Source organism: Amblyomma americanum, chromosome 8, assembly GCF_052857255.1.
Source record: "Amblyomma americanum isolate KBUSLIRL-KWMA chromosome 8, ASM5285725v1, whole genome shotgun sequence".
Lineage (NCBI taxonomy): Eukaryota > Metazoa > Arthropoda > Arachnida > Ixodida > Ixodidae > Amblyomma > Amblyomma americanum.
In genome coordinates this window covers 94,478,153-94,504,590 of record NC_135504.1, presented here as the reverse complement: position 1 = coordinate 94,504,590, position 26,438 = coordinate 94,478,153, and the positions used below count along the sequence as shown (strand labels likewise).

The 26,438-nt window shown below is 46.7% G+C and overlaps 1 protein-coding gene across 1 annotated transcript in view; it reads left to right on the top strand.

The window, feature by feature from the left end:
• The window catches only part of LOC144102001 (BTB/POZ domain-containing protein 3-like), a 38,788-nt gene that overhangs the window by 10,264 nt on the left and 2,086 nt on the right, over positions 1-26,438 (top strand). Inside the window, exons 2-3 of the mRNA XM_077635245.1 lie at positions 12,142-12,224; positions 24,005-24,225. Coding sequence (XP_077491371.1) covers positions 12,142-12,224; positions 24,005-24,225 — 304 coding nt within the window. The remainder of the gene's footprint in view (positions 1-12,141; positions 12,225-24,004; positions 24,226-26,438) is intronic.

The following is a 26,438-nucleotide window of genomic DNA, read 5'->3' as shown; positions in this document are numbered from 1 at the left end:
ATGAGAAATGGCACTTTGCTTATAGGGAGTTCGGCCGGACCCAGACAAAACCAAAGCTATTGCCAATTTCCCTTCACCGCAGGACCAAAACGCAGTCCGCCGCTTTCTAGGATTATGTGCCTACTACCGTCGCTTTGTGAAAGATTTCGCTCGAATCGCTGAGCCCCTCACGCCTTTCACGGGGGACGCCTCTAGAGCACAAGCATTTGAAACTCTTCAACGCCACCTGCAAGCACCTCCAGTTCTGGCTCAATTTGACGAAAATGCAGATACGGAGCTTTATACTGAGGCAAGCAATGTAGGCCTGGGTGCCGTGCTGGTTCAAATCCTCAGCCGTCGAGAAAGAGTCACCGCTTACGTCAGCCGCTCTTTGACTCACGCTGAAGCTAACTACTCGGCAACTGAGAGTGTCCAATCGAACGATAGTGTGGGTGACGTCGAAATTTCGACCCTACCATTATGGAAAATGTTTTACTGTAGTTACGGGCCATTATGCCTTGTGTTCTCTCGCGACACTCAAAGATCCGTCAGCCCGGCTTGTCAGATGGAGTCTGCGCCTCCAAGAATACGACATGACAGTGGCGTACAAGTCCGGCCGGTAGCACTCGGACGCCGATTGCCTCTCACGCGCCGCGGGAGAATCCCCAACGGAGGACGGTAACTACGACGACGACATCACCTTAAATGCGATCAGTGCAACGAACCTCGCTGAGAAACAATACGCCGACCCGGAACTTCGGCACCTCATGGAGTTTCTTAACGGTACCTGCCCGACTGTCCCGAAGGCTTTCAAGCGCTCCGTAGCGTCACTCTGTGTTCGCCACGGTGTCCTGGTGAAGAAAAATTTCGCCGCAAACAACCAGCAGTACCTTATTGTCATACTGACGAGATTACGTGACGAGATTCTTCAAGCTTCACACGATGAACCGACTTGACATTTTGGTGTAGCCCGCACGCTTTCAAGGATCAAAGACTTTGCACACTACGTCAGAACGTGCCGAGGCTGTCAGCGTTGCAAAGTGCCCTCAACCAAACCATCTGGATTCTTGAAGCCTATAGCACCACCATCGCTGCCTTTCCAGCAGATCGGGATGGACATGCTGGGCCCATTTCCTCTTTCTCATTCGGGGAACAAGTTAGTCATCGTTTCAACAGACTACCTGACACGATACACGGAAACATAAGCTCTGCCAAGCGCCACAGCCCTCGACGTGGCAAAATTTTTCATCCATCAGATCGTCTTGCGTCACGGTGCACCGGAGGTCCTAATCACCGACAGGGGTACAGCATTCATGGCTGACTCCTAGAGCAGATTTTACGCCACAGTCATACAAACCAACGAAAGACGACACCCTACCACTCTGAAACGAACGGCTTAACGGAACGATTAAACAAAACACTAGGTGACATGCTGTCAATATATGTTGAAGTTCAGCACAGAACTTGGGACGAAGTGTTCCCATACATCACCTTCGCATACAATACAGTCGTACAGAAAACGACAAACATGCCACCGTTACATCTCCTTTACGGCCGCGACGTGACTACGATGCTATACGCCATGTTACCGCATGTTGATGACATCAACCCGAATGCGGATCTTCACACCTTCCTGCACCTCACTGAAGAGGCTCGTCAGCTGGCTAGAGTGCGGATTCTCGACCAACAATGCCTAGATGCCCAATAGTATAACCTCCGCCGCCGTGATGCTCGGTACACACCAGGAGACCGTGTGTGGGTCTGGTTTCCCATTCGCCGACGCGGACTTAGCGGAAAGCTCCTCTGTCGGTATTTGGACCCTACAAAGTGATCAGGCCAATTGGAGACCTCAACTATGAGCAGAAGTCACGGCTATCCCTGCACCGTGAGGTGGTACACGTTGTTCGTCTCAAGCCTTACTATGAGCGGTAGAGCTGGAATTTCGCGCGCACATCACGCTTCACCTAGTGAATTTTTTTTAACAAACAGCTTATGCATCGGGACAATGCTCTTCCTATCCGGGGAGCCAGTGACGCAGTGCATTCCGCATGTTCGCTTAGCGCTGGCCTGAAGCATGCGCCGCCTCAAAAAGAGGAAGTGGAAGTGACAGCGATCTGGAGCTGTGGTCAAGACGTTCATCGTGGGTATGTGCCATGTCACCAAGGCAACAAAAACAACATCGTTCGTTGAAGCCCGCCCCTGTTTTCCGTGATCTGTGATCTCCCTCATACACGCGTGACAATATCCACTTGCTGAAGCCATCTCCTGCTCAATTGACGTTTGTATCAACGGTAGAGTCTAGTGGACATCTTATTTTAACCCTAACTTCAACCCCCATTACAATGCAAAGTGCTACCCTTCTTGATATCTTTTTAACCAACATCAGTAGTAATTATGTTTTCTCCGGAGTTCTATGCTGTGACAGACCACTAGCCGATTTATGTACTTATACGAGGCATCAAAAAGCAAACAACTGACTTACCCGCCGTGAAAACAACACAGTGTATCACACGCATGACTCTTGAAGCGTTTCATTGAAGTATTATAAACGCAAGTTGTAATGGTGTATTTTTTTCTGATGCAGTCGATGATGCATATGAGCTATTCATTTCTCGTTTTCAGTCATTATATAATGAACATTTTAAAGAAAAGGTAATTAAGAAATCAAGAAGAAATCGTAAACCTTCGATCAACCATGAATCTTTTAATATGATTAAAAAGAAATCCAAGTTGTTCAAGAAATTTCTGAAAACAAAGTCGCTGCTTGATCGACAAAGATTCAAAAAGTATCGTAATAAACTACTTACTTAAGAAAGGAAAAAAGACAATATCTGCACAACGAGTTCATAAGCGAAAATTGTGGTGGAAGCTCTCAAATCTGGATGAAAATCAACTACTTGATCGCAAATCACGTTCTCCAGGTGTTACTAGCCTTACTCTCGAAGGCCGATGACTTAAACAGACTCCACTCCGAGGCCTGTGAGCTTGGCCACCGTGTTGTGCTGCAGTGGTTACCTGCTCACTGTGGCCTTGCAGGCAACGATCACGCTGATGGTGCAGTGAGGTCAGCGCAGCGCGACACCTCCTTGCTCCTACCTATACCATTTTCTCGCAGTGATGGCGCGAGGCTTCTAACTGCACAATCCTGGCACATGCAACGCTCTTCGTGGTCTGATCTGCAGCATCAATATAGACACCTTCTACGTATCGACCCCACTTGTGACTTCCGCATGCCACGCAATATTGATAGACGTGATCAAAATTGCCTTCACCGAATTCGCCTGGACGCTGCCTTCATTAAATCCTATTTACATAAAATTGGTGCATCAAGTAGCCCTCTGTGCCCCACATGTGGTCTGCCCGAAGATCTTCCGCATCTGATCTTCCGCTGCCCAGTCTTCACAAATTATCGCAAGCCACTTTCAAGTGCTTTAGGACTCCGACAGGAGGGCCCCGTGCACCTGGAGCACGTCCTTGGACTCTGGAGGGACGCGGCTTCGGGTGTGCGCGGGACAAAAACATTTTTGATGTTTTTAAGAGACACGGGTTTGGTGGACATTCCTTGACAGTATTGAGTGTGTGTGCGCGTGTGTTTTTGAGCGCGTGAGTGTGCTTGATAACACCATTCACCCTTTCTTTTTCTATTTTCCTCTTTTTTTCACCACCCTCTTCTCTAATCTTCTCTTCTGTCACCCTCACCTGCAATAGCATGCCAGGCTGACAACCAGGCAGGCCTCTCCTGTTCCATTAAGGTCCCTCCTCTTCCTCCTGCATTGAAAATAATGTACTACTTTTAAATACTGAAAAAAACTAAAGCCGTTCTTTTCATGCAAGGCGATCAGAAATTATTCAGAACTTCGACATAAAGCTTGATAGCACCAAATTATAATTCAAAGAAATGATTAAAAGTTTAGGAATACTTTCCCACAATCACATGAACTGGAACGCCCAAGTTGATTCTGTCGTTGCTCATCTGTCACGGTGTGGCCTGAAACTCTGACCTGTTCGTTCAAAATCACACCATTGCACATATGGACACGTCCCCATCACATGTTGAGCCTGGGAGAGAGGCGGATACCGTCGGAGTAATTTCCTCTGGCCAGCTAAAGGTTCCCACGCGTTTCCGACACCTCTTCTTTATCAGATGACCACTGAGGCGCAAGGTCGGGAAGAGAAGCCGAAAAGTGGTCGGTTGTCCTGCGATGCCTGTGATGGTTGGGGATGATGCCCGGCAGCCCACCGCGGTGCCCACAACACCGAAGAACCACCGGAAACCAGTCCCTTTTTTTGCCCAACATAGTCAGCGATTGGGGAAGATAGCCGCTTGCTCGCTGCGGCGGCGTCGGAGACTTCAGAAAGGGGGTCGGCTGTGCTCAAACTTCAGGCATCCGCTCTTTCGGGTCCCATACTCCGACGGGGAAAAGCTCGGTGATTGGAACCAGCTGACACCTGGGTCCATTCCTCGTGGTCCTTGACGCCAGGCCTGGGAGCGATCACCATCGAGTTGCTCGGAGCCACCCAGTAGAAGCATAAGTGGTTGCTGCCAACAGGCCAGACTTGCTGTCGCCGTTGCTAAAGCAGACTGGCTGTCGCCATTCGTAACAGCTCCTCCTCGGCCCGAAAAATCTCGATTGGCCAGCGTTACTGACCGCTGGGCAGGAAGAGATGGGCTTACGTCCCTGTTCATTTCCTGGCCTGCGACTTCAACTCCCTAGGCAAAACGCAAAGCACCAAACCACCAACAAAGGAAAACACAGGTGGGACGTTCCAAACAACAGCAATGCACACAGAGCACATGGTTCACGTCCCAAGTGAAGAGAGCAATAAATAAAAAGAAACGCCTTTACTCTAAAGCTAAGTTGTCCCACTCAGATGGTGATTGGCAGCGATACCAAGAACAATCAAATAAATGTAAAGCTGAAATTGAAGCATCTAAAGACAAGTTTTTTAACGGTGACATCGTCAGCATGATAATGAACAATCCGAAAAAGTTTTGGAAAGTAATTAACCCTAAACACTCTTCTCAATCCACTATACCAATCGTTAATAACGGTGTGCTACTCTCACCATCTGAAGCTGCGACTGAATTAAACTCATTTTTCAGCTCTGTATTCACAAACGAAAATCCAATTCCACCTGACCTTACGTTTCCTTCAATTGACTCATCTATGAATGATCTCATAATTACACCAGAGGGAATAGAATCGGCCATCGATCGACTTTCTAATAACTCAGCGCCAGGTCCAGACGGCATCTGCACAAAGATGCTTAAAATTACTAAACCTATATTATCTCCCGTATTAGCCACCCTTTTCCAGCAATCAATAGATACAGGAATCGTACCAGATGACTGGAAGGTCGGTCGTATCACTCCCATTTACAAATCAGGTGACCGTTCAGTGCCCTCAAACTATAGACCTATATCCTTAACTAGTATTCCATGTAAATTACTTGAGCATATCATATCTTCCGCAGTTATGAAATATTTATCTGAACATAACTTCTTTTCTAACAATCAACATGGATTTCAGAAAGGACGCTCTTGTGAAACACAGCTTTTTGAACTTATAACTGATCTTCATCAAGCTGTTCACGATTCCATAATAATCGATGCCATATTTATTGACTTCAAGAAAGCATTCGATAAAGTTCCCCATTCTCGCTTAATGACGAAACTTAGCCGGCTTAACATACATGAAAAAATTGTTAATTGGATCTCAAGTTTTTTAACCGATCGCTACCAATTTGTTTCCGTAAATGATCACTTTTCCGCTTTAGCACAAGTTAAATCTGGCGTTCCCCAGGGATCCGTACTTGGCCCAATCTTGTTCTTAATTTACATTAATGACATCAGTAACAACCTGACCTCAACAGTTCGATTGTTTGCAGATGACTGCGTGCTTTACAGACAAATTATTACCTCTGAAGACGCTAATATTTTACAGGCCGACCTAAACAAAATTTCACTTTGGTGCGAGCAATGGCAAATGGAAATTAATGTTTCTAAAACAAAAACTATGACATTTACCAGAGCCAGTAACGTTCACTTAAGTTCATATTTTATGAACAGCATATGCATAGAGAATGTGTATACATTAAAATATTTGGGAGTCCATTTAACTTCTAACCTTACATGGAATGATCACATTGATGAAATAATTTCGAAAGCAAATAAAACACTTGGTTTCATTAGGCGAAATTTATATTTAGCAAATCAGTCAACTAAATTATTAGCTTACACAGCTCTAGTTCGCTCAAAGATTGAATACGCTTTCATAATATGGAATCCAAATCAGACTTACCTAATAAACAAGCTGGAATCTTTACAAAATAAAGCAGCACGCTTCATCACTAAAACATACTCTAGAACATCCAGCATCACGGCTATCAAAAAGTCCCTCCAATTACCGTCTCTAGAAACACGACGACTGTTAGCACTACTTTCCCACTTCCACAGATTGTATCATGCCCCGTCATCCTTTACAGCATCCCATATCAAACCCCCACAAAAAATTTTCCCCCGCATCGACCATCCCTTCAAAGTGCGTCCCATGTTTGCGCGTACGAATCTCCTGCGACAATCACCGCTCTTTCTAGCTATTCATCACTGGAATAAGCTGCCAAAAGAAATTGCTTCTATACGTGATCATGACTCATTTGTAAGTAATTTGAAACGCAGTTTTACGCATGTTGGGTAAAAGCAGAATTTTATGCCTTTGACGCATTGTAAGTGTATCTACATGCTTTGTACGGAGTGTTGTTGTTGTTCTTTTTTTTGTATGCATGTATGCAATTCTCTCTCCTTTTTTTCTTTTTATATTTTCTTGTTGTATTCGGTGATCCTTACCGCGATGTTCTATATTGCCTTGCCCCCCCCCCCCTAATTGTGCTTGAAATATCCTGTTGTTAACCCCCCCCCCCCCCCCCAATGTAATGCCCATAAGGGCCTTTAGGGTATCTGAATAAAAAAAAAATGCACTGCTCCTCATGTCAGCGCTCGGAATTCACTCAGGAGCCACCGGGCATCCCTCTAGTGCCAAACAAAATCCTTCCCCAGAATACTGACCCCTCAGCTTTGCCCGAATTTAGGGTCAAAGCGAGCGTTCGCGTCACGTCTGAGATCGCCAAAGACAGACTGCTGTGTTGTACGATGAGCGGTGGTGCATAAAAGCCTACAATATTTTGAAATGAAACTCCATTCCTTATGAAAGCTCTGATCCCCCTATACCACCCGAATGTCGAAAGTGCTTAAATTTGGCTCACGCTCAGAATAATCTACATGTTCTTCTCAAGAAGCTTGAACGCTCGAGACTGAGAATCAATGGTCGAGTTCAAATCTCTGTGGTGCGACTGCGCATCACAATCCTTACTCATTTTCGTACCGGCGACAGACTTCCCTTAAACTCACTGTGTCATTTCTGCACCTCGTACCATTATCTGTACTCAAAGCTCTCTAAGCTGTTCTGCACAAAACTCTGCAACCTCACTTCATTAGGTTAATCTCTGAATACCACAATCGGCTAACTAACCAGGCGCCGCTAAGCACAAGTGCTCAAATGCGGACAAATATGCGTACTTTCCCTGCCTCTACAATGCATTAGCTATACTGTCGCGAACGGTTCGAATTAAGGAACCTACGTCTCATCTACACGACTCTTAGCTACACTCCAGTGAGTGCCCTTGTCATTTGGTATCACGGCAACTTGACACTCTACATTGCTAAGTCAATGACACAATAACCATTACCGAAGTTATAAGAAAAAGTAACGGCTGATCATATCCAAATCTTTAACCTAAAAAAAGTTGTCTCCTTCTTCGATTTCACAAAAACAAAAAAAACTGCTACTTCGAATGGCTACGCGGGATGAAAGCTGATTCACCACCCCGGCGTTGAAAGGATTGGTACGGGGTCGCGCTCTGATTCTACTGCTGTCAACTCATGACAGAAGGCAACTGAAAAAAACATTCCTGATCACTACGCTCATCTCCACAAACTCTCGACGCGCTCAGAAGGCCTTGGTAGGGCATGCAAAGGCGAGAACCGACATTGGGTAATATGCTGTGCCCAGCGCGAGCAGCTGCTCTTTGTTCTCGCCCCAAGCAAGTCCGGCTACCCCTTTGCCCTGCGCGCTTCCTGGAATCCAGCGCCGAAAGTGAAAGACCCATCTTTCGTCTCTAGTTCGCGCGAGAAAAGCCTGTATGTGTGGTCTGTGTTGCACGATCCCTGCGCTCGCATGCGCCGAGTGTTGCGCAACCAACCGCCTTCTGATCTCTCGGGCTGCTTTGCCTCTTCTCTCACCGCGCATTTATCAGGCATGCGTGGTCCGAGTCTTCTTGCAGGCTGATGCACCTTGAAGCATTTTGTACAGTTCTGGACGGAAAACGCACTCTTTCTTTTCCATTACTGCGGTCATTGTACCTTTAGCAAGGTACAATGCGGGAGGGATTTCATTTGCCTTCTGCCTCATTTTCATGTGTAATAACATTATCACCTGTCTGCGCAGTTGCGTATAGGGCTTGACAAGTCATCTGTTTTTTTCTTAGTCCTTGCTTTTTCCATTTTCCGCCTAGACTGTTCCGTGCACGTCTCTTGATCAAAACTAGCGTCCTCTAGTTCTTCAGTCGCACCTCGGAAACCTTCATCCAATTCAAAGCTGACCTCCTTGCTTTCGCAGCAGAGTCTCAGCTCCACACAGCTGACAGACGGACCCTCAGCTGCCCCCGAGTTGGGCAGTTCGCTTCCCTGAAGGTAGTCCTCCGCCGCCTGCTTATCGCTCTGATTTCCTCTGAAACGCACTGATTGCCTAGAATCAGACTCTCGTCCTCTCTCTCTCTGCGGGGCTTTCAATACTGCGTTTCAATACACCTACAGCTGGCTTGTTCACTGACGCCGCAGTGACGCCTTTCTCACCCATGCCGGTTAGTCGCCTTTACAGGCCACTTTCTAGCGTCCTCGCGCTTAAACTCGGCAATGGTTTGTGTTGTAACTGCAAAGCCCGTCTTCGGAGCTCTTCTAAATCGACCGTTCCTGTTAGACTCCGATTCTCTACCCTTAATCGCAGGTTTACTATCAAACTGAGCGGTGGTCTGTTTAGCTTCTGTGGGGACTCTCTTTTGGCTCAGCTTTGTCCGACGCCATCCGTGCCCTTTGCTCACGTTTTCTGAACGTGCTGTCGCGGAGACGCACCTAGCTAACTCTGTGACAGTCTCTATGGCCACTTTCCTTTGGCCGCGCTTTTTCTTGTACCCTCCATATCGGTTGTGCGCCATTTCAGAACGCTGTCTTACGGCGTCACGTCTGTCCGACTCGGCGATGGACTGGAACGTTAAGGGCCCTGTCTGGACGGAGATAGCGTCGCTCTTCGCTACTTCGTTCTTTCTCTTCTTCCGACTCCTGATCAGCTTCCTCCCTAATAATAATATTAATAATAATAATAATAATAATAATAATAATAATAATAATAATAATAATAATAATAATTGGTTTTTGGGGAAAGGAAATGGCGCAGTATCTGTCTCATATATCGTTGGACACCTGAACCGCGCCGTAAGGGAAGGGATAAGGGAGGGAGTGAAAGAAGAAAGGAAGAATGAGGTGCCGTAGTGGAGGGCTCCGGAATAATTTCGACCACCAGGGTATCTTTAACGTGCGCTGACATCGCACAGCACACGGGCGCCTTAGCGTTTTTCCTCCATAAGAAACGCCTAACCTTACGTGCTTTTTCCTCTTGGTCGGCTTTCTCTTTACGTGTTGTTTCCTCCTGTACCAACTTCCACGTATTTACAAGATGATCGTTATTCTCGACATGCCTGTAAATGGTCTTGCGTAGCTCAAGTTTTGTTATATTGCTCTGAAATTGTACTGACAGTTCCTCGCATAACAACAGCAAGTCCGACTTCGGCAATTACATTAGGTCCATCACCTCGCTTACTCATCTTTGGCTCTCCTGTCTAAAAATATGTCGCGAGAGTAACCACTCTCAATTGACAAACACTCGATTACCAGAGGTTCAAGATTATTCTCTGCAAATAGGAAGCCTGGCGAATCCCATAGCAAAAGCCCAAAAGCTCACCCGTAGAGAAACCACGATGTCGCACGGTGCATCCAAGCTGCTGCCAACCAGTGTTGGAGTTAGCCCTTCAAACTCACCGCAGGCCACCAGTGTTGGAGATGGGGCTTCAACCCCACCGCAGGTCATTAGTGATGGCGATTGCGCTTCAACACCACCGGTGCCACCAGAGTTGGAGATGGAGGGGCCCTTGAGTAGGCTAACTCGTTCAGCACCGCAGGTCCCGTCTCCGAAGGACGTTGTCGGACTCCGTTAAGGAAGAAACTGTACAGTGGGTTTATTTACAGTTTTACAAGCGTAAAGATCAGAAGAGAGCATCAAAAGCGGAGATCTATTAGAATGCACTCGCTGTCAAGTTTTATAGCGTTCATCTTCCCTAGATTCCCAAGGTTGAGGACGCCCTCGCCGAGGTGGGAGTGGCCTGAAATTTTCACTTGTTCGCACAAACTCACACCACCGCACATATGGGCACGTCCCCATCACATGTGGAGCCTGGGAGAGAAGAGGATGCCGTCGGAGTAATGTCCTCTGGCCAGCTCAAGGTTCCCAGGCGTTGCTGACACCTGTGCTTTATCAGATGATGACACGCAAGGCCGAACGCAAGGCCGGGAAGACAAACCTAGAAGTGGTAGTTTTTCCTGCAATGCCTCTGATGGTTCAGTACGATGCCCGCCAGCCCGCCGCGGTGCCTACAACGGCGCAAAAGCCACCGGAAACGAGCCCCTTTAGTTCCCCGACATAGTCACGGCGATTGGGGAAGGTAACGACCGCTTGCTTGCTGCGGCGGCGTGGGAGACTTCAGAACGGGGTTCGGGTGTGCTGAAACTTCAGGCATCCGCTCTTTCGGGTCCCATACTCCGACCGGGCAAATCTCGGTAACTGGCCCATTCCGCATGGTCCTTGACGGCAGGCCTGGGAGCGATCGGAGGCACGCTGTAGAAACAGCTTTGCAAACTGCCAACAGGCGAGGCTTGCTGTCACCGTTGCTAAACTAGACTGGCTGTCGCCGTTCGTAACAGTATCTAGGTGCTGGAAGTGGTAATAATAATAATAATAATAATAATAATAATAATAATAATAATAATAATTGGTTTTTGGGGAAAGGAAATGGCGCGGTATCTGTCATATATATTGTTGGACACCTGAATCACGCCGCAAGGGGAGGGATAAAGGATGGAGTGAAAGAAAGGAAGAAATAGGTGCCGTAGTGGAGGGCTCCGGTATAATTTCGACCACCTGGGGATCTTTAATGTGCACTGACATCCCACAGCACAGGGGCGCCTTTGCGTTTTGCCTCCATAATAAGGGGTAATGGAATACGTTTATTTAGGGCAGGTCGTGGCCGCTGATCCGGATTCTGAGAGCGAAATAACTAGACGAACAAGAATGGAGAGGAGCGCATATGGAAGGTTCTCTCAGATCGGGAATGGCAATTTACCAATATCCTTCAGGAGAAAAGTATTCAACGGTTGTACCTTACCGTAACTCGCCTATGGGGCAGAGATGTGCAGGCTACCAAAAAGGGTTCAGATCGAGTTAAAGACAGCGCAGCGAGCTATGGAATGAAAAATGATAGGTGTAACGTTAAGAGTCCGGAAGCGGGCGGAGTGGGTGAGGGAAGAAACGCGGGTGAACGACATCCTACTCGAAATCAAGAGGAAGAAATGGGCTTGGTCAGGACATATAATGCGAAGGCAACATAACCGCTGGTTCGGAACGGTAACAGGGTGGGTTCCAAGAGAAGGCAAGCGTGGTAGGGGCGGCATAAAGTTAGATGGGAGGATGAGAGTAAGAAGTGCAGTGGGAGTTGTAAGGCTTATGATGATGACCACAGGAAAAACATTTATTCCCAGTATGTTTAGTAGTTAGATGTTGCCATAAAAAACATAGCCTGATCGTTTTACTTTAATGCTGAAATCATTCCATCTATATATTTTGTGACCGCTCTCATCCTGCACAGCTGTACCAATAGTGGAACGCTTTATTCTTACGTTGGTGTCAAGTTATACGCGCTTTGAGAGTCACAACACGTTCGTTTTGGAGATTTTGTGTGTGGTCCTTAGTACTCTTTATTTGCTGCGTTTCATTTCAGCTTGCTATTGCAAGTCCTTTTCCGGCTTCGATAACTACATCCTCTTGCCGGCTGCAACCCAGACCCAGGCATTCGAATCTGAGGTGAGTTGTAAGTTTATTTGTATCATTTGGCAGATAGGTAGGAGTGATTTGATCTGCCCCGTTCGAAATTACACCCTGGTGGGTGTGGTGACCGAAGAGTCGGGCCTTCCTGAGCTAAATGAACAGGAATGTATCGACGTCGTATTGAGCTATAAGAGACATATAAGCATCGAGATCGGCGAGGCGCAGCGCTACCATTAACGCAACAGCGTTAAGGCTCACGTTCTGCAGAAAATCCGACGTCGTAGCCGTCGGCATTGTGAGCGACAAGTCCCTGGAGAAGCAACATAGGTGGGCCACGTAGACCACGTGACCTTGTGGCGTCGTCACAACCTGGCCCCTCGGATTGTGAGCAAACTGACTACCCTTGCAGGTGGCAGTTAAATTAGTTATTGGTCGCGAGAGGTTGCCCGCGAAGAGCAACCTGGGTCGCAGGAGCTGCACCGATTGGAGCATCTGCCATCGAAAGGTGGTGGTGCGTCCCTTAACCGCTGTAGCACTGCGGAAGGAGTGGTGTGAGTACTCCCAGGGACCTACGAATGTAAAGTTGAGAATGTCGATTTCCACATATGTGGGTGTAGTATATGTAGGTATGGGTATAGTACCAGTTTTTTCAAGTGCCGTGTTTGTAGTTGAAGACACTCGCATTCATTTTGCCGCTACGTCGCAGCTATTGGCAGGTGTGTTTATATAAAATATGCAAAGTGAAATAGGTTGTGCCGATGATCAGTACAGATTCGCAGACGCAGGAGGAAAAATTTGCCACAGCCTTATGTTGTAGAACGAAAAATATGAGTCGCTACAAAGGTGTGCTCCGGAGCTGTCGTTTCTTTAGAAAATAAAAATGAAGGCGTGGTAAAATAACAACATATATAGCGACATCATTACCAATCCTTTGACGTACCGTATTTACTCGCATAATGCTCGCACTCGCGTAATGCTCGCACCCCCACATTGGCTATCGAAAATTGGAAATTCTTTTTCCCCGCAAAATCATCGCACCCCCAAAATTACTGCCGCGAGCCATCTGGATGGATGGATGGACGGATGGATGGATGGATGGATGGATGGATGGATGGATGGATGGATGGATGGATGGATGGATGGATGGATGGATGGATGGATGGATGGATGGATGGATTGGATTGGATTGGATTGGATTGGATTGGATTGGATGGATGGATGGATGGATGGATGGATGGATGGATGGATGGATGGATGGATGGATGGATGGATGGATGGATGGATGGATGGATGGATGGATGGATGGATGGATGGATGGATGGATGGATGGATGGATGGATGGATGGATGGATGGATGGATGGATGGATGGATGGATGGATGGATGGATGGATGGATGGATGGATGGATGGATGGATGGATGGATGGATGGATGGATGGATGGATGGATGGATGGATGGATGGATGGATGGATGGATGGATGGATGGATGGATGGATGGATGGATGGATGGATGGATGGATGGATGGATGGATGGATGGATGGATGGATGGATGGATGGATGGATGGATGGATGGATGGATGGATGGATGGATGGATGGATGGATGGATGGATGGATGGATGGATGGATGGATGGATGGATGGATGGATGGATGGATGGATGGATGGATGGATGGATGGATGGATGGATGGATGGATGGATGGATGGATGGATGGATGGATGGATGGATGGATGGATGGATGGATGGATGGATGGATGGATGGATGGATGGATGGATGGATGGATGGATGGATGGATGGATGGATGGATGGATGGATGGATGGATGGATGGATGGATGGATGGATGGATGGATGGATGGATGGATGGATGGATGGATGGATGGATGGATGGATGGATGGATGGATGGATGGATGGATGGATGGATGGATGGATGGATGGATGGATGGATGGATGGATGGATGGATGGATGGATGGATGGATGGATGGATGGATGGATGGATGGATGGATGGATGGATGGATGGATGGATGGATGGATGGATGGATGGATGGATGGATGGATGGATGGATGGATGGATGGATGGATGGATGGATGGATGGATGGATGGATGGATGGATGGATGGATGGATGGATGGATGGATGGATGGATGGATGGATGGATGGATGGATGGATGGATGGATGGATGGATGGATGGATGGATGGATGGATGGATGGATGGATGGATGGATGGATGGATGGATGGATGGATGGATGGATGGATGGATGGATGGATGGATGGATGGATGGATGGATGGATGGATGGATGGATGGATGGATGGATGGATGGATGGATGGATGGATGGATGGATGGATGGATGGATGGATGGATGGATGGATGGATGGATGGATGGATGGATGGATGGATGGATGGATGGATGGATGGATGGATGGATGGATGGATGGATGGATGGATGGATGGATGGATGGATGGATGGATGGATGGATGGATGGATGGATGGATGGATGGATGGATGGATGGATGGATGGATGGATGGATGGATGGATGGATGGATGGATGGATGGATGGATGGATGGATGGATGGATGGATGGATGGATGGATGGATGGATGGATGGATGGATGGATGGATGGATGGATGGATGGATGGATGGATGGATGGATGGATGGATGGATGGATGGATGGATGGATGGATGGATGGATGGATGGATGGATGGATGGATGGATGGATGGATGGATACGGCTGAACCCTTTACATTGGGCGGTGGCTTAAGCCACCTAGCCATGTCTTGTGAAATTTTACTCCTGTCTTGCTTTTAGGCACCAATCAGATAAGCTTCGCTTTGTTACTTCTAACCTCTTAAAATCCACTTTCCCATCACTATCCCTAAACCCCAATGCCTTGGGTAAGTCAGCCCCGCTGCTTTCCACTGTAGGGAGAAGCCATTTACAGAAAAGTATCAAGTGTTCAGCCGTTTCCTCCTCCTCTCCGCACGCAATGCACAAAGTGTCTATCTCCTGGTACCTAACTCTTTACGTCTTAGTCCGCAAAACTCCAGTCCTGGCCTCAAACAACAAAGAACTTCCCCTACAATTATCATAGATATTTTCTTTGACAATTTCCTGTTTAAAGGTCCGGTATGTTCCCAGTGCCGATTTCGTCGGCATCCCTGTTTTCTACAAAGCTCTCTCTGTTTATTTAACCTTTTTCTTAACCGATAATTGCTGATTTGCCCTCTTACTGCTGTCCAGATATTTGCTTGTCAATTTTCTAGTTCGCTTTCTCTATTTCGTGTCAACATTCTTTATATACAGGTATCTGAAAACTTTCCTAGCCCACCGCTTTTCCTCCATCTTTCTCAATCGTTCCTCAAATGCTATCTTACTGCTAGCCTCTCTGCTCTCGAAAGACGCCCATCCCATATCACCCTGTACCCCCTGATTTGGTGTATTGCCATGTGCTCCCAAAGCTAACCTCCCTACTCCCCGTTGCCTAATTTCCAGCCTTGCTTGAACATCCGGCCTCATACACAGGACCGCGTTACCGAAGGTCAGGCTAGGGACTATCAACCCTTTCCAGATCCCTCTTACCGCCTCATACCTATTGTAATTCCACAGTGCCCTATTTTTCATGACAGCTGCATTCCTACTAGCTTTATTCATTACATATTTTTCATGCTCTGTCAGGTACTCAACACTGTTATTTATCTACACCCCAAGATACTTGTACTCATTCACTACATTTAGTACGAACTCCTGTATTCTATGCTCGCCGCCCTCTTCATTAAATATCATGACCGCAGATTTTTCCTTACTATACTTGAAGCCTAATCTATCTCCCTCTGTACTGCATATGTCTAACAACTTCTGCAGGTCTTCCTTGTTGTCAGCCATTATCACTATATCGTCCGCGTATATCAGTCCCGGTAATGTCTGTTTAGTCAATTTCCCTTGCTTGAAAAAAGATAGGTTGAAGCCTAGTCCGCTCCCCTCTAGCTTGGTCTCCAACCCTTGCAGGTACAACATGAACAACAAAGGGGAGAGAGGACATCCTTGTCCAAGCCCCCGCTGTATCTCTACAGGCCCTGATACATTTTTTTCCCATTTTATGAGCACTCTGTTACCTCTATATATATCTTTTAAAAGATTAATTACTCCATTTTCCACATCCAATGTGCCCAGTATGTCCTACAAATGCTCCTGAGTAACGTTGTCATAGGCTCCCCTAATATCCAGAAATGCTAGCCATAAGGGCCTATGTTCCTTTTCCGCAATTTGTATACACTGTGTCAATGAAATAGATTGTCCTCCAACCTCCTTTGTTTCCGGAACCCATTCTGTAGTTCCCCTAACACCCCCTCGTTCTCCGCCCAAGCCTGCAGTCTATTCTTTATAATTTGCATCACCACCCTGTAATCCACAGATGTCACTGTTATGGGACGTAGTTACTTACGTCTGCTTTGTCCCCCTTTCCCTTATATATCATGTTCATTCTACTTAATCGCCATTCATCGGGGACTTTCTCATCCACTATCATTTTGTTCACTACCTGTATTAATGTTTGCTTGGATTTTGGTCCAAATTCTTTAACAACATAATCGGGATACCATCTGGTCCTGTTGATGTGCCACTAGGAACCTTCTTCTCTGCCCTTTCCCCTGCTTGTCGTAGGCATCGCCATCTATTGACTGCGGCCAGAACTAACTGCCATGGGTGGGCGCGCGTGCTACTAGGCGGCGGTACTGTGCTATCATCCGCTGCCACCGCCGCCACTCACCACCGCTACGCCAATTTGCGAAGGTGTCTCCAGCTCTCCGGTGTCTCTTAGGCCTCGTTTGCCTTGTTTGCGTGTTGCACCGTGCTCTTTGTGCCGCTTCGCCATGGGACGCTACGCAAGCTACACAGCTGCTTTTAAGCTAAAACCTATTGAGTATGCGTTGGAACATGGCAACCGCGCCGCCAGCAGACACTTCGGCGTCAACGAGTTTTGCGTCCGGAGACGGCAGCACGACGAACTCAAGACGACTGGTAAGACGCGCCGGGCCTTCCGTGGACCGAAGACTGGGAAATTTCCTGCCGTCGAATCCTCTTTACTGGAATATATCAAGGCTCGACGAGCGGATGGGTGTGCTGTGTCGATTGATTTGATACGGAACCAGGCGCTCGTGATCGTAAGAAAGGAGGGCATCCCGGTGCAAGACTTCCGCGCTAGTAACGGGTGGGCCACACGATTTATGCGGCGCAATGGACTCTCGCTCAGAAGGCGAACGACGTTTTGCCAGCGCCTGCGCGCAGCCTATGAAGAGAAAATAGTGGACTTCCATCGATTCGTTATCAGGATCCGGCTGGAGAAAAACTTCTTGCTCTCCCAGATAGGGAATGCGGACCAAACTCCGCTGAATTTCGATATGCACAGCAGCAGGACAGTCGAACAGACAGGCGCTCGGACTGTGCACGTCAGGACTACAGGTGCCGAAAAACAGAGGTGCACGGTCATGCTAGGCGTGACGGCGGACGGGCGGAAGCTCCCACCGTACGTCATTTTCAAGCGGAAGACCATCCCGAAAGGAAAGCTCCCCCGTGGTATACACGTGCGCGTCTAAGGGGTGTATGACCGCGGACCTTATGGTGGACTGGATGAAGACTGTGTGGGGGCGGCGACCGGGAGCGCTTCTTTTTCCGTCGCTCCTCGTGCTTGATAGCTTTCGGGGCCATCTTCAAGAGTCGGTTCGGGCGAAGTTCAAGGAACTGCACACAGACCTGGCTGTTACACCCGGCGGCCTCACATCAATGCTACAGCCTCTTGACGTATCTTTGAACAAGCCATTTAAAGATAGCGTCCGGAGGCTGTACTCAGAATGGATGGCCGAAGGAGAACATGCTCTGACGCCAGGCGGCAAGATCAAAAGACCGTCCGTGGAGCTGCTGTGCAGCTGGGTATCAGAGGCATGGGGGATGATTGATGTAAACATGGTGGCCAGAAGCTTCAAGAAAACAGGAATTTCGAATGTCCTGGATGCGACTGAGGACCACCTGGTGTGGGACGACGAAGAAGCATCGGAAGGTGAAGAAACCATCGATTCCAGTGTCGACACGGACTCTGATGAAGAGTAGAATTGCCTGCAGGACGTACGCAACGCCAGTAGTGCGGGGAGGTTGCGCGCGGCAAATAAAGTGCTTTAGCAGCTTGAGCTTACGTTCACCCTGTACTTTCATAACGAAGGTAAGTTACGCTTGAAAGTAATGTTTTCGTTATATTTACAATTGCCGACCTGACAATCCTGATCTTGCACCCATTCATCTTTGCATTTAACACTCCGAAACATTTGCTTGAAAATTTTCCCCGCATAATTATCGCACCCCCAAACTTCGCGTTGATTTTCAGGGAAAAAAAGTGCAAGAATTACGCGAGTAAATACGGTATTAGTGCTTCCTAATATTTGTATTATTTGTTATATGTTCTATTGCTTAAGTGGTATATACTGACCACTAAGGCTACATCCAAACAAATGTGATGCAGGGCGATTGAATTCTTTATTCTAAAGTGATTCAGAACTCGACCATCAAATTAGTCCGGTTGCACCTGAATTTGACAGTGCTGTAACACAGCTGATAACACATATGGCTAGGGAGAAATTGCCCGTTAAGACCAGTATGGTTTAAGGAATAAAGTGGTTCCCTCTTCCCCGGTGCAGAGTAGCCAACCAGAACACCCTTCTGGTTAACATCCCTGTCTTCCCCCTTCCTTTTAATCCCTCTCTCGTCTTTGACAAAGATTACATATGGCAATGAAACCGGTGGTTTGTGAAATGGCTATTGGTATTCGTTTAGGTTGGCTGCCATATGCTGCCGTGCTTTGGGCTTAAGCTGAACCGCGTCTGCTTGAAGTGGCCACAGGTATTTTTAACACTTCTGCTTAGGCCGCAATGCCCGCATCCTTTGTTGCTACGACTCGTGGGCGAAAAGCACAGAAGTGCTTACGCGAAACTTCCGATGAGGCTGATGTCGCTGTGTAAGTAAGTACTCTGAACTCTGCAAGAGTATAGACAAGCCAGTCTAACAAAGCTAGCGGTTCAGTTCTCGCCTTGGCCTGTACCCTAGCGTGCAATATGAGCATGTGTATTTTCAATACCACTGAAGGGTTACGTGCTGACAATTTGAAGCAAGTTATATGCCTAACTATACATCTGTTTATAGGTAACGTCTCTATAAAGACATATGTTAAAGATTAAATGCTTTCTAGTGACGTGTCACAATTTGCGCTCAGACACGTTTCAGGTACATCTTCAGGAATGCGCGAAGCTCTCGGTTCCGAAAAAAAAATGGCTTCAAAGATGCCATGCATCCGGTCTTCCACAGATAGCGCAATATGGGAATGCGTTGTCTAAGGCGCGGCCGTAGTAACTGGCCTGAAAATGCTATTCACGTCGGTATAGTGCCTTAGTGGCCGTGTAGGTACGGGTGCTGGCTCTCTACAAAATGTTCGATTTGATGGTTATCTCCACTTGAATCGACTTTAAGTGAGTATACATGACCGGGAATGTGCGCACTAAATTCTGGTAGTATTTTGATAAATGAAGGTGAAGAAAAGCCTTGCCGAAAACCTCACCTTAAGAGTTCGACAATCAGCTGAATATTGTGAATGGTAATGTTATTAGTCAAGCATGAGAACACATCTTTAGTTGCTGCCTCGAACACCCAGTGTTCGTTAGAAAGATGCAGATTGTCAAAGTTGCTGTTGTTCAGAAGGGTCTAGGCAGAAATGATCGGCCAGATTTTCATCTAATATTCATTGTAACCATTTTTTTAAGTGTTTAAAAAATGCAATATTTGCAAATATCAGGTTTCTGTGATAAACATTGCATACTAAAGGGTAGACAGCAAATGTTTAAGAGCAGGATTTAAATCGCCTTTATCGACCGAAAATAAGAAATTTAAGAGTCCTTTGTGCGCAAGCTTCTCGCTTAGTGTCTTCATTGACTTTTGGAAAGCGTCCGATCGCGTAAGCCACCGAACAAGTTTTTTTAAACTCGAGTGCTGCGATTTCGTAATATAAATATTTAGTATTATATTTATTTATTTATTTATACATACTGCTAATCCCATTTGGGATTGTTGCAGGAAGGCAAAATAGGGTTAGTAATAACAGTTCAAAAAATACATCATTTTGGTGAAGATCGTAAAATAGACAACTAATAGTAAGGGCACAGTAAAGGCACTGGAATAAACTATGGAAGTACAACCAAAAATACAACGCAGAATAACAATATAACGAACTGTATCATAACCATATCGAAACAAGGCAAATTAATCTCACAATAGGCGTCATGACAGAAGATACATCGCAATAGTTCCGAAAACAATACTTGTAGTCTGTGCATAGCTGAACAAAGGTAACATTAAAAAGGCACACAGAATAGGAAGCAATATTAGCAACACAGAAAACATACACACAAAAAAATATTTGCTAATTAAGTCCCGAGCTCTCGATAGCAGCGTTGAACTTTCCTAACGATGAGCTGCTAGTTATTGAAGGGTTTGGTCTGTTCCATTCACGAGTGGCAAACGGAAAAAATGAGTATTTGAAGCAGTCAGTGTGGAAAGGGTACTCGTTAAGTGTATTAGAACATTTGTGACACGTCGATCTTGCTTTAGAAAAGGAAATATATTTAGTAACGTCAAGTTTTAATTGGTGATGAATTAGTTGATACATCATCTTGTGTTGCGCGAGTTTACTACGTATTTGGAGTGTATGTATCCCCTCACGTTTCATTATTTCTGTTGGCGAGTCAGTTTTTTGGTATTTGTTAAACATAAATCTGACAGCTTTTCTTTGAACTGCTTCGAGTTTGGCAATATTTTGATTAGTATGAGGGGACCAAATGACCTTGCCATATTCTAAGACAGATCTAACCGAAGTGTTGTATGCTAATAGATTAGTCTGGGCACGGGCTAGTCGCTAGTCGCAGACGTCGTCTAATAAAAAAAGAGTCGTTTTAGAGCTGTTCATGTAATCATGTCCACGTGGACGTTCCACCGGAGGTCATCAGTTATTAGTAGACCGAGATATTTATGTTCCGTGACTGTAGTGAGTAATATGTTATTTATGGTGTATGGAAAATTATTTATGCTTATTCCTTTTTATTGTCATACAAGCTGATTTAGTAGCCGAAGTAACCGAAGTATGGCCTTGTGCTAGAGCATCTGCCTCGCATTCGGGAGGTGCTGGATTCGATCCCCAGTGCGGCCGGGTACCAACCGATTTTTAATGGGTACATGATTTCTCCCGGCCTGGTGCTCGGTTCTTCTTGGTGAGATGCTTGGGAAAACGGTCTTGACCACAGATGCTCTGATGGATCAGCGATAAGTTCTGCCGTCAACAACGTTAAATCCGCCTCGTGTGGTAGAAGCCCATTTGTGGCCCTTTTTAGCACCGAAGCGTGACCTTGAAGTAGAGCATCCGCCTCGCATTCGGGAGGTGCTGGGTTCGATCCCCTGTGCCGCGGGTACCCACCGGTTTTTAAAGGGTACAAGATTTTCACCGGCCTGGTGCTCGGCTCTTCTGGGTAAGATGCTTGGGAGAAGGGTCTGGACCACAGTTGCTCTGATGAATCAGCGATAAGTTCCGCCGTCAACAAAGTTAAATCTGCCTTATGCGGTAGAAGGCCATTTGTGATCCTTTTTTTCCAAAGCCCACAGTGACGGGATTTGAAGGCGCAGGCTCCTTTTCCAAGCCATGCACCCTAGTAAGCTGAGCACCAGGCCGGGTCATAGCTTGTACCCATTTTGAGGAAACCGGTGGGTACCCGGCCGACGGTGGGAGTCGAACCCACCACCTCCCGAAGCTGAGGCGGCTGCTCTACCACGAGGCTATGTAATTTTGGATACTTTATAATAAAACTGCTCGAAATATTATTAATGACTGCTGATTGTAACATACTGAAGTAATCGCTACGGATCATGGCGTCACCCTCTTTCCAGAGCTGTGTGAAGCAATACTTTGGAAGCACTCAGAAGCACAGGTCAGAAGCCGTAATTTTGTTTTTATTCTGCACCTGTCACTTTTGACACTTAAGCAACATAGGTGCACGCAGGACGCTGGTTTCACACGGTTTACATCTAAAACCAGTGCAAATTATCGACGGCAGAGAGGGGGCAGGAAGATAGGAATAATGAAACAAAAAATAAAATTGCAGGGGACACACACGCACCGCCTTAAGGGTGTAGTGCGATAGCGTAGTGGGTTAATTTTCATATATGCAGAAGCTCATTTTCTACTTCACATTCATAGATCCCAGGGAGCTCTGACACCCCTCCTTTCATCGCCACTGCCACGCGATGACACGTGGTCCCAGCGGAGGAACTTGTGCGGCCCACGTTGCTCTTGCCGAGCGACCAATAATTAATTTAAGTGCCGCGGGGGCAGTTTGCTCACAACCCTGTGGACAGGTTGTCATCACGCCGCAAGGTCACATCACCTAGGTGGCACACCTGCCGTCTAGGTTGCTATCTGGGCACCTACAGCCATAGCCATGCCGGTGAAGCTTCGCTCACAAAGCCGAGGCCGATTTTCTGCTCAGCGGCGCCTTTAGTGCTGTCCTGTTGAAATAAAATAAGAGTAAAGTTAGGGCCTCAGTCCGCTTGACAACGTGTTGGCAAGTGGACTTCCCTTCGCCTGGACGAAGCATGTTCTTTTGTCTATAGCTTACTATGGCTTCTCCTCGGCCGTTGTTCATTTTATTGTGTGCCGCATAAATTATGCTTACCACATGTTGTAAGCCTAGATTATGCTTACCACATGTTTTTCTACACTCTTCGACCTCTATAGGTTAATATACCTGAATTGATGATACGTCTATGCCACCCGCAGGAAGATGTGATTTTCTTGCAAACAAAAACTGACTGACTGACTGACAGACAGACAAAGGCCCCTCCCCATATCCCTCCATTGCTCTAGTTCTGTACCAGCTGTGCCCGCCTTATACGTTCAACTCCCTGCGTAAAGCAGACATTGCTAAGTCTTAGATGTCCTTACGCTTTCTACTTTCATTTTTATCTCTAAATGCTGTCATGCCAGATTGCTCCAATATTCATGCATGAGTTGAATAAGGTACTACTGTAAAGTCTCGGTCGGGTACGTTGACCACTATATATATACGCTCTCCGCTTGCTATTTTTCGGCGCGCCCTACATGCCTACGATGCTAGTAAACTATTTGAAACTTGTTGATTATCGGTCGCATTGGATGCAGTTCTTCCCGGTAACCAGCCACATCACATACTGATTAGCTCATTGGCAAGTTCTAATGCTGGCGCTCAACACTTGACGTTAGCAACAGCATAGTGTGTAACTCATTTGTGGTGCTTGATGCGATTGGGAGTGCTGCCGCAAGCTGAAAAAATAAATCATCACAGGACACCTTGGATGGCATAAGTATGCCTGCATTACTGCTCGACTGGGGTGCTTGAAGGCTTAAACGAGAGCTAGCCAAAAGCGGCAGCCCCGCATTGTTTCTCCGCAGGTTGAAAAGTTTCTACCGACGTAGCTGTGAGCGAAATCCATGCAAGTTAACACCTCTGTAGCGAGGCTAATGAATTCAAGGAAGTTATGGTGTCAGTGTGAAAAAAACTAACATATTAAGGACACATCTTATAGGGCAGCCATTTCAGTAAGTGCTTCGCTGAAGCATAAACTGCGGTGCTGTTAACATTTGCGCTCCCTTACTATTCGAAAACAGAAGAGGAGAGACGCTTGCTCAGTGCTTTGATTATCTTTACATTCCCTTTCTTGGACTAACCTACCGTTACCTCTTTTTACAGTTCTCGTTGACGACGTTTCTTGAATCTCAAGAGCTTGCTGACGTGGAGTTTACTGTCGAATCGCAACACTATCCTGGAAAGCGTGGGTCTTTTAAAGCCCATCGTCTCATCCTGGCATTGCAGAATGAAGCCTTCAGAGCCATGTTTTACGGCGGGTTCAAAGTGGAAGACAAGATCGCGATCACTGACTTGCACCCAGATGGATTCCATGGCCTGCTTCGGTACGTGCCAGTATTTTCCCGTGGAACTTGAAAATTTTAGTGAATTGCCATCGATTCTGCCGATTTGTTTCTCGGTGCTATTGGCGCGAAATTCTGTGAAGGAGAAACATTGACGATAGGGCCACTGGAGCTTTCCCCTGGGGAGTATGTCACTTTTATTCGACCCGTTCTCTGCGAAACGAAAAACTGGCGCACTAACGGCAAAGCAGAGAAACAAGTGCTCTTGCTGCGGCTCGCCTAGAGAAGAAAACGACACTGCTTGCGTGTTTTGCTTTGTACACTTATCTTCCTCAGAGTAGCCAACTTCATGATGATGTATTTTTTATGACGCAAGGGCATCTGTGGCCGAAGGTCATCATGGCACAAGATTTCCTCTTCGTCATAAGCCTAGCATCACACCAGGGGAAAGCTTGAAACATATTGTAACACGGGAGGGTATCCGGAGTCATTGGGAATTGAACCCCGAACCTCCCGCATGCGAGGTGCTCGCACGTTTTAACTGTGCTTGTTCATCTCAAGATGTTTTCAAAAGATCCACCGCCACTGTGACTAGAGAGGCGTCGTCCTGAGCAGCGCTACTACCGTAACAAAGTTCCTGACTTCTATGATGAACATCACCAGTTTTATATCACTCAGGGGAAAGTTCGGACCCACTGTATCACCGCTGGATACCCGGCAGCACTGGGGATAGAGCCCCACGCCTCCCGCATACGAGGTGGATGCGCAAACGGAGAGTAGCCAAGTTAAATTTCCTTTATTGATGTAGGCGGTGTACTCCTTTAAACGCAACCATCTCTGTCATAAGTAACCAGGCAGGCGCAAACGGCCTGGGAGTGGGAGCGCGGTCGTGAGATGACATTGCGTTCTCTAGCGCTTGCTCCGAGATTACCGCTTTTAACGTTTGTTTGCGCCGTCACGATTGTTGCGAGGTGTTTATCATCCACGCAACGAGTATGAGGGCGGCAAGCAGCATCATCAGCGGTGGTCAGGAAGCGAGCGCCGGCGATTGCAATACCATCTCACAACCGCGCTCCCGCTCCCGGGCCATTCGCGCCTGCCTGGTTACTTTTGGCAGAGACGGTACATGTTTATCCTTGCTGTGCGTATTTTAGCTGTGCCTTTTAAAACGAAAGTGCACAAAGGAAGTGTCAGCACGAGGACTGTCTCAGTTTATCGAGAGCATGAACACTCTTCTTTCTATACAGCTAAATAGTTGAGGGGATGTCAATGTTCTGGGATATATATGCCACCATTTGTTCGTTATGTCTAATTTTTCTTCTTTTTTGACCGCGTGTGGCACATGCACAGTTTGCAGTACACCAGAAGCGGTGTTCATTTTTTCATTGAATTCGTTTCGAGTGATTGCTCCCACTGTAAGTCTTTTTCTCCATATTGTGTTGTAAATGTATACCGATGACAGTTAGACATCTGCCTCTGTTGACAGACTGCGATATTCGAGTAAAGAAGGGACCACCATAATCTAAAATGGAGCTTTTATAAAAATGCAAATACAAAAAATCAAAAGCAAGTATCGCCATTATCATCCTGTTTTGCAATATACGTACCTGCGCCCCCGCACAAAAATTTTAAGCCGCTGATCCTTGGGGATGAGCGACTCTCCTTTTGAGTTCAGAACGGCGGAAATCAATCCTTATCGGTAGAATTGGCGAGTTTGAATCAAGTTACAAAACAAATTAAGTTTTCTCGGCCATAAATGCCTCATTCGTTGCTGGACAAACCTTAAGTACTCAGAAAGAGCCACATTAAAAAATTCTTAGAACAGTAACTCTATGGAGTTGGAGTAGTCCTTAGTTCTTTTTTAAAGTTTCACCGAGAAAAAAATGTCTGGCGTTAAAGGTGGCTTGAACCCAGTTATACGAGCGAAGGGTCTGCTAAGCATCCGCTCTCTGAAATAAAATGTCTAGGTTAGAGGTCAAGGTAAGGTACCCAATGGTCATAATCAATCAAGTGGTCATACTACCATAGCTTGGGCCATACCACCATGCAGTTAAGTTGGGTTTACCTTGTGAGGCATTGAAAGTCATTGTCGATGTGGTGTTCACTGTCTGAAATCGAAGGTCAAGGTCAGGTACTCAGTGGTCATAGTCATATGACCACGTGGTCATACTACCATAGCTTGGGCCATCATCATCATCAGCCTGACCACTCACTGCAGGAAAAAAGCCTCTCCCATGTCTCTCCCATTAACCCTG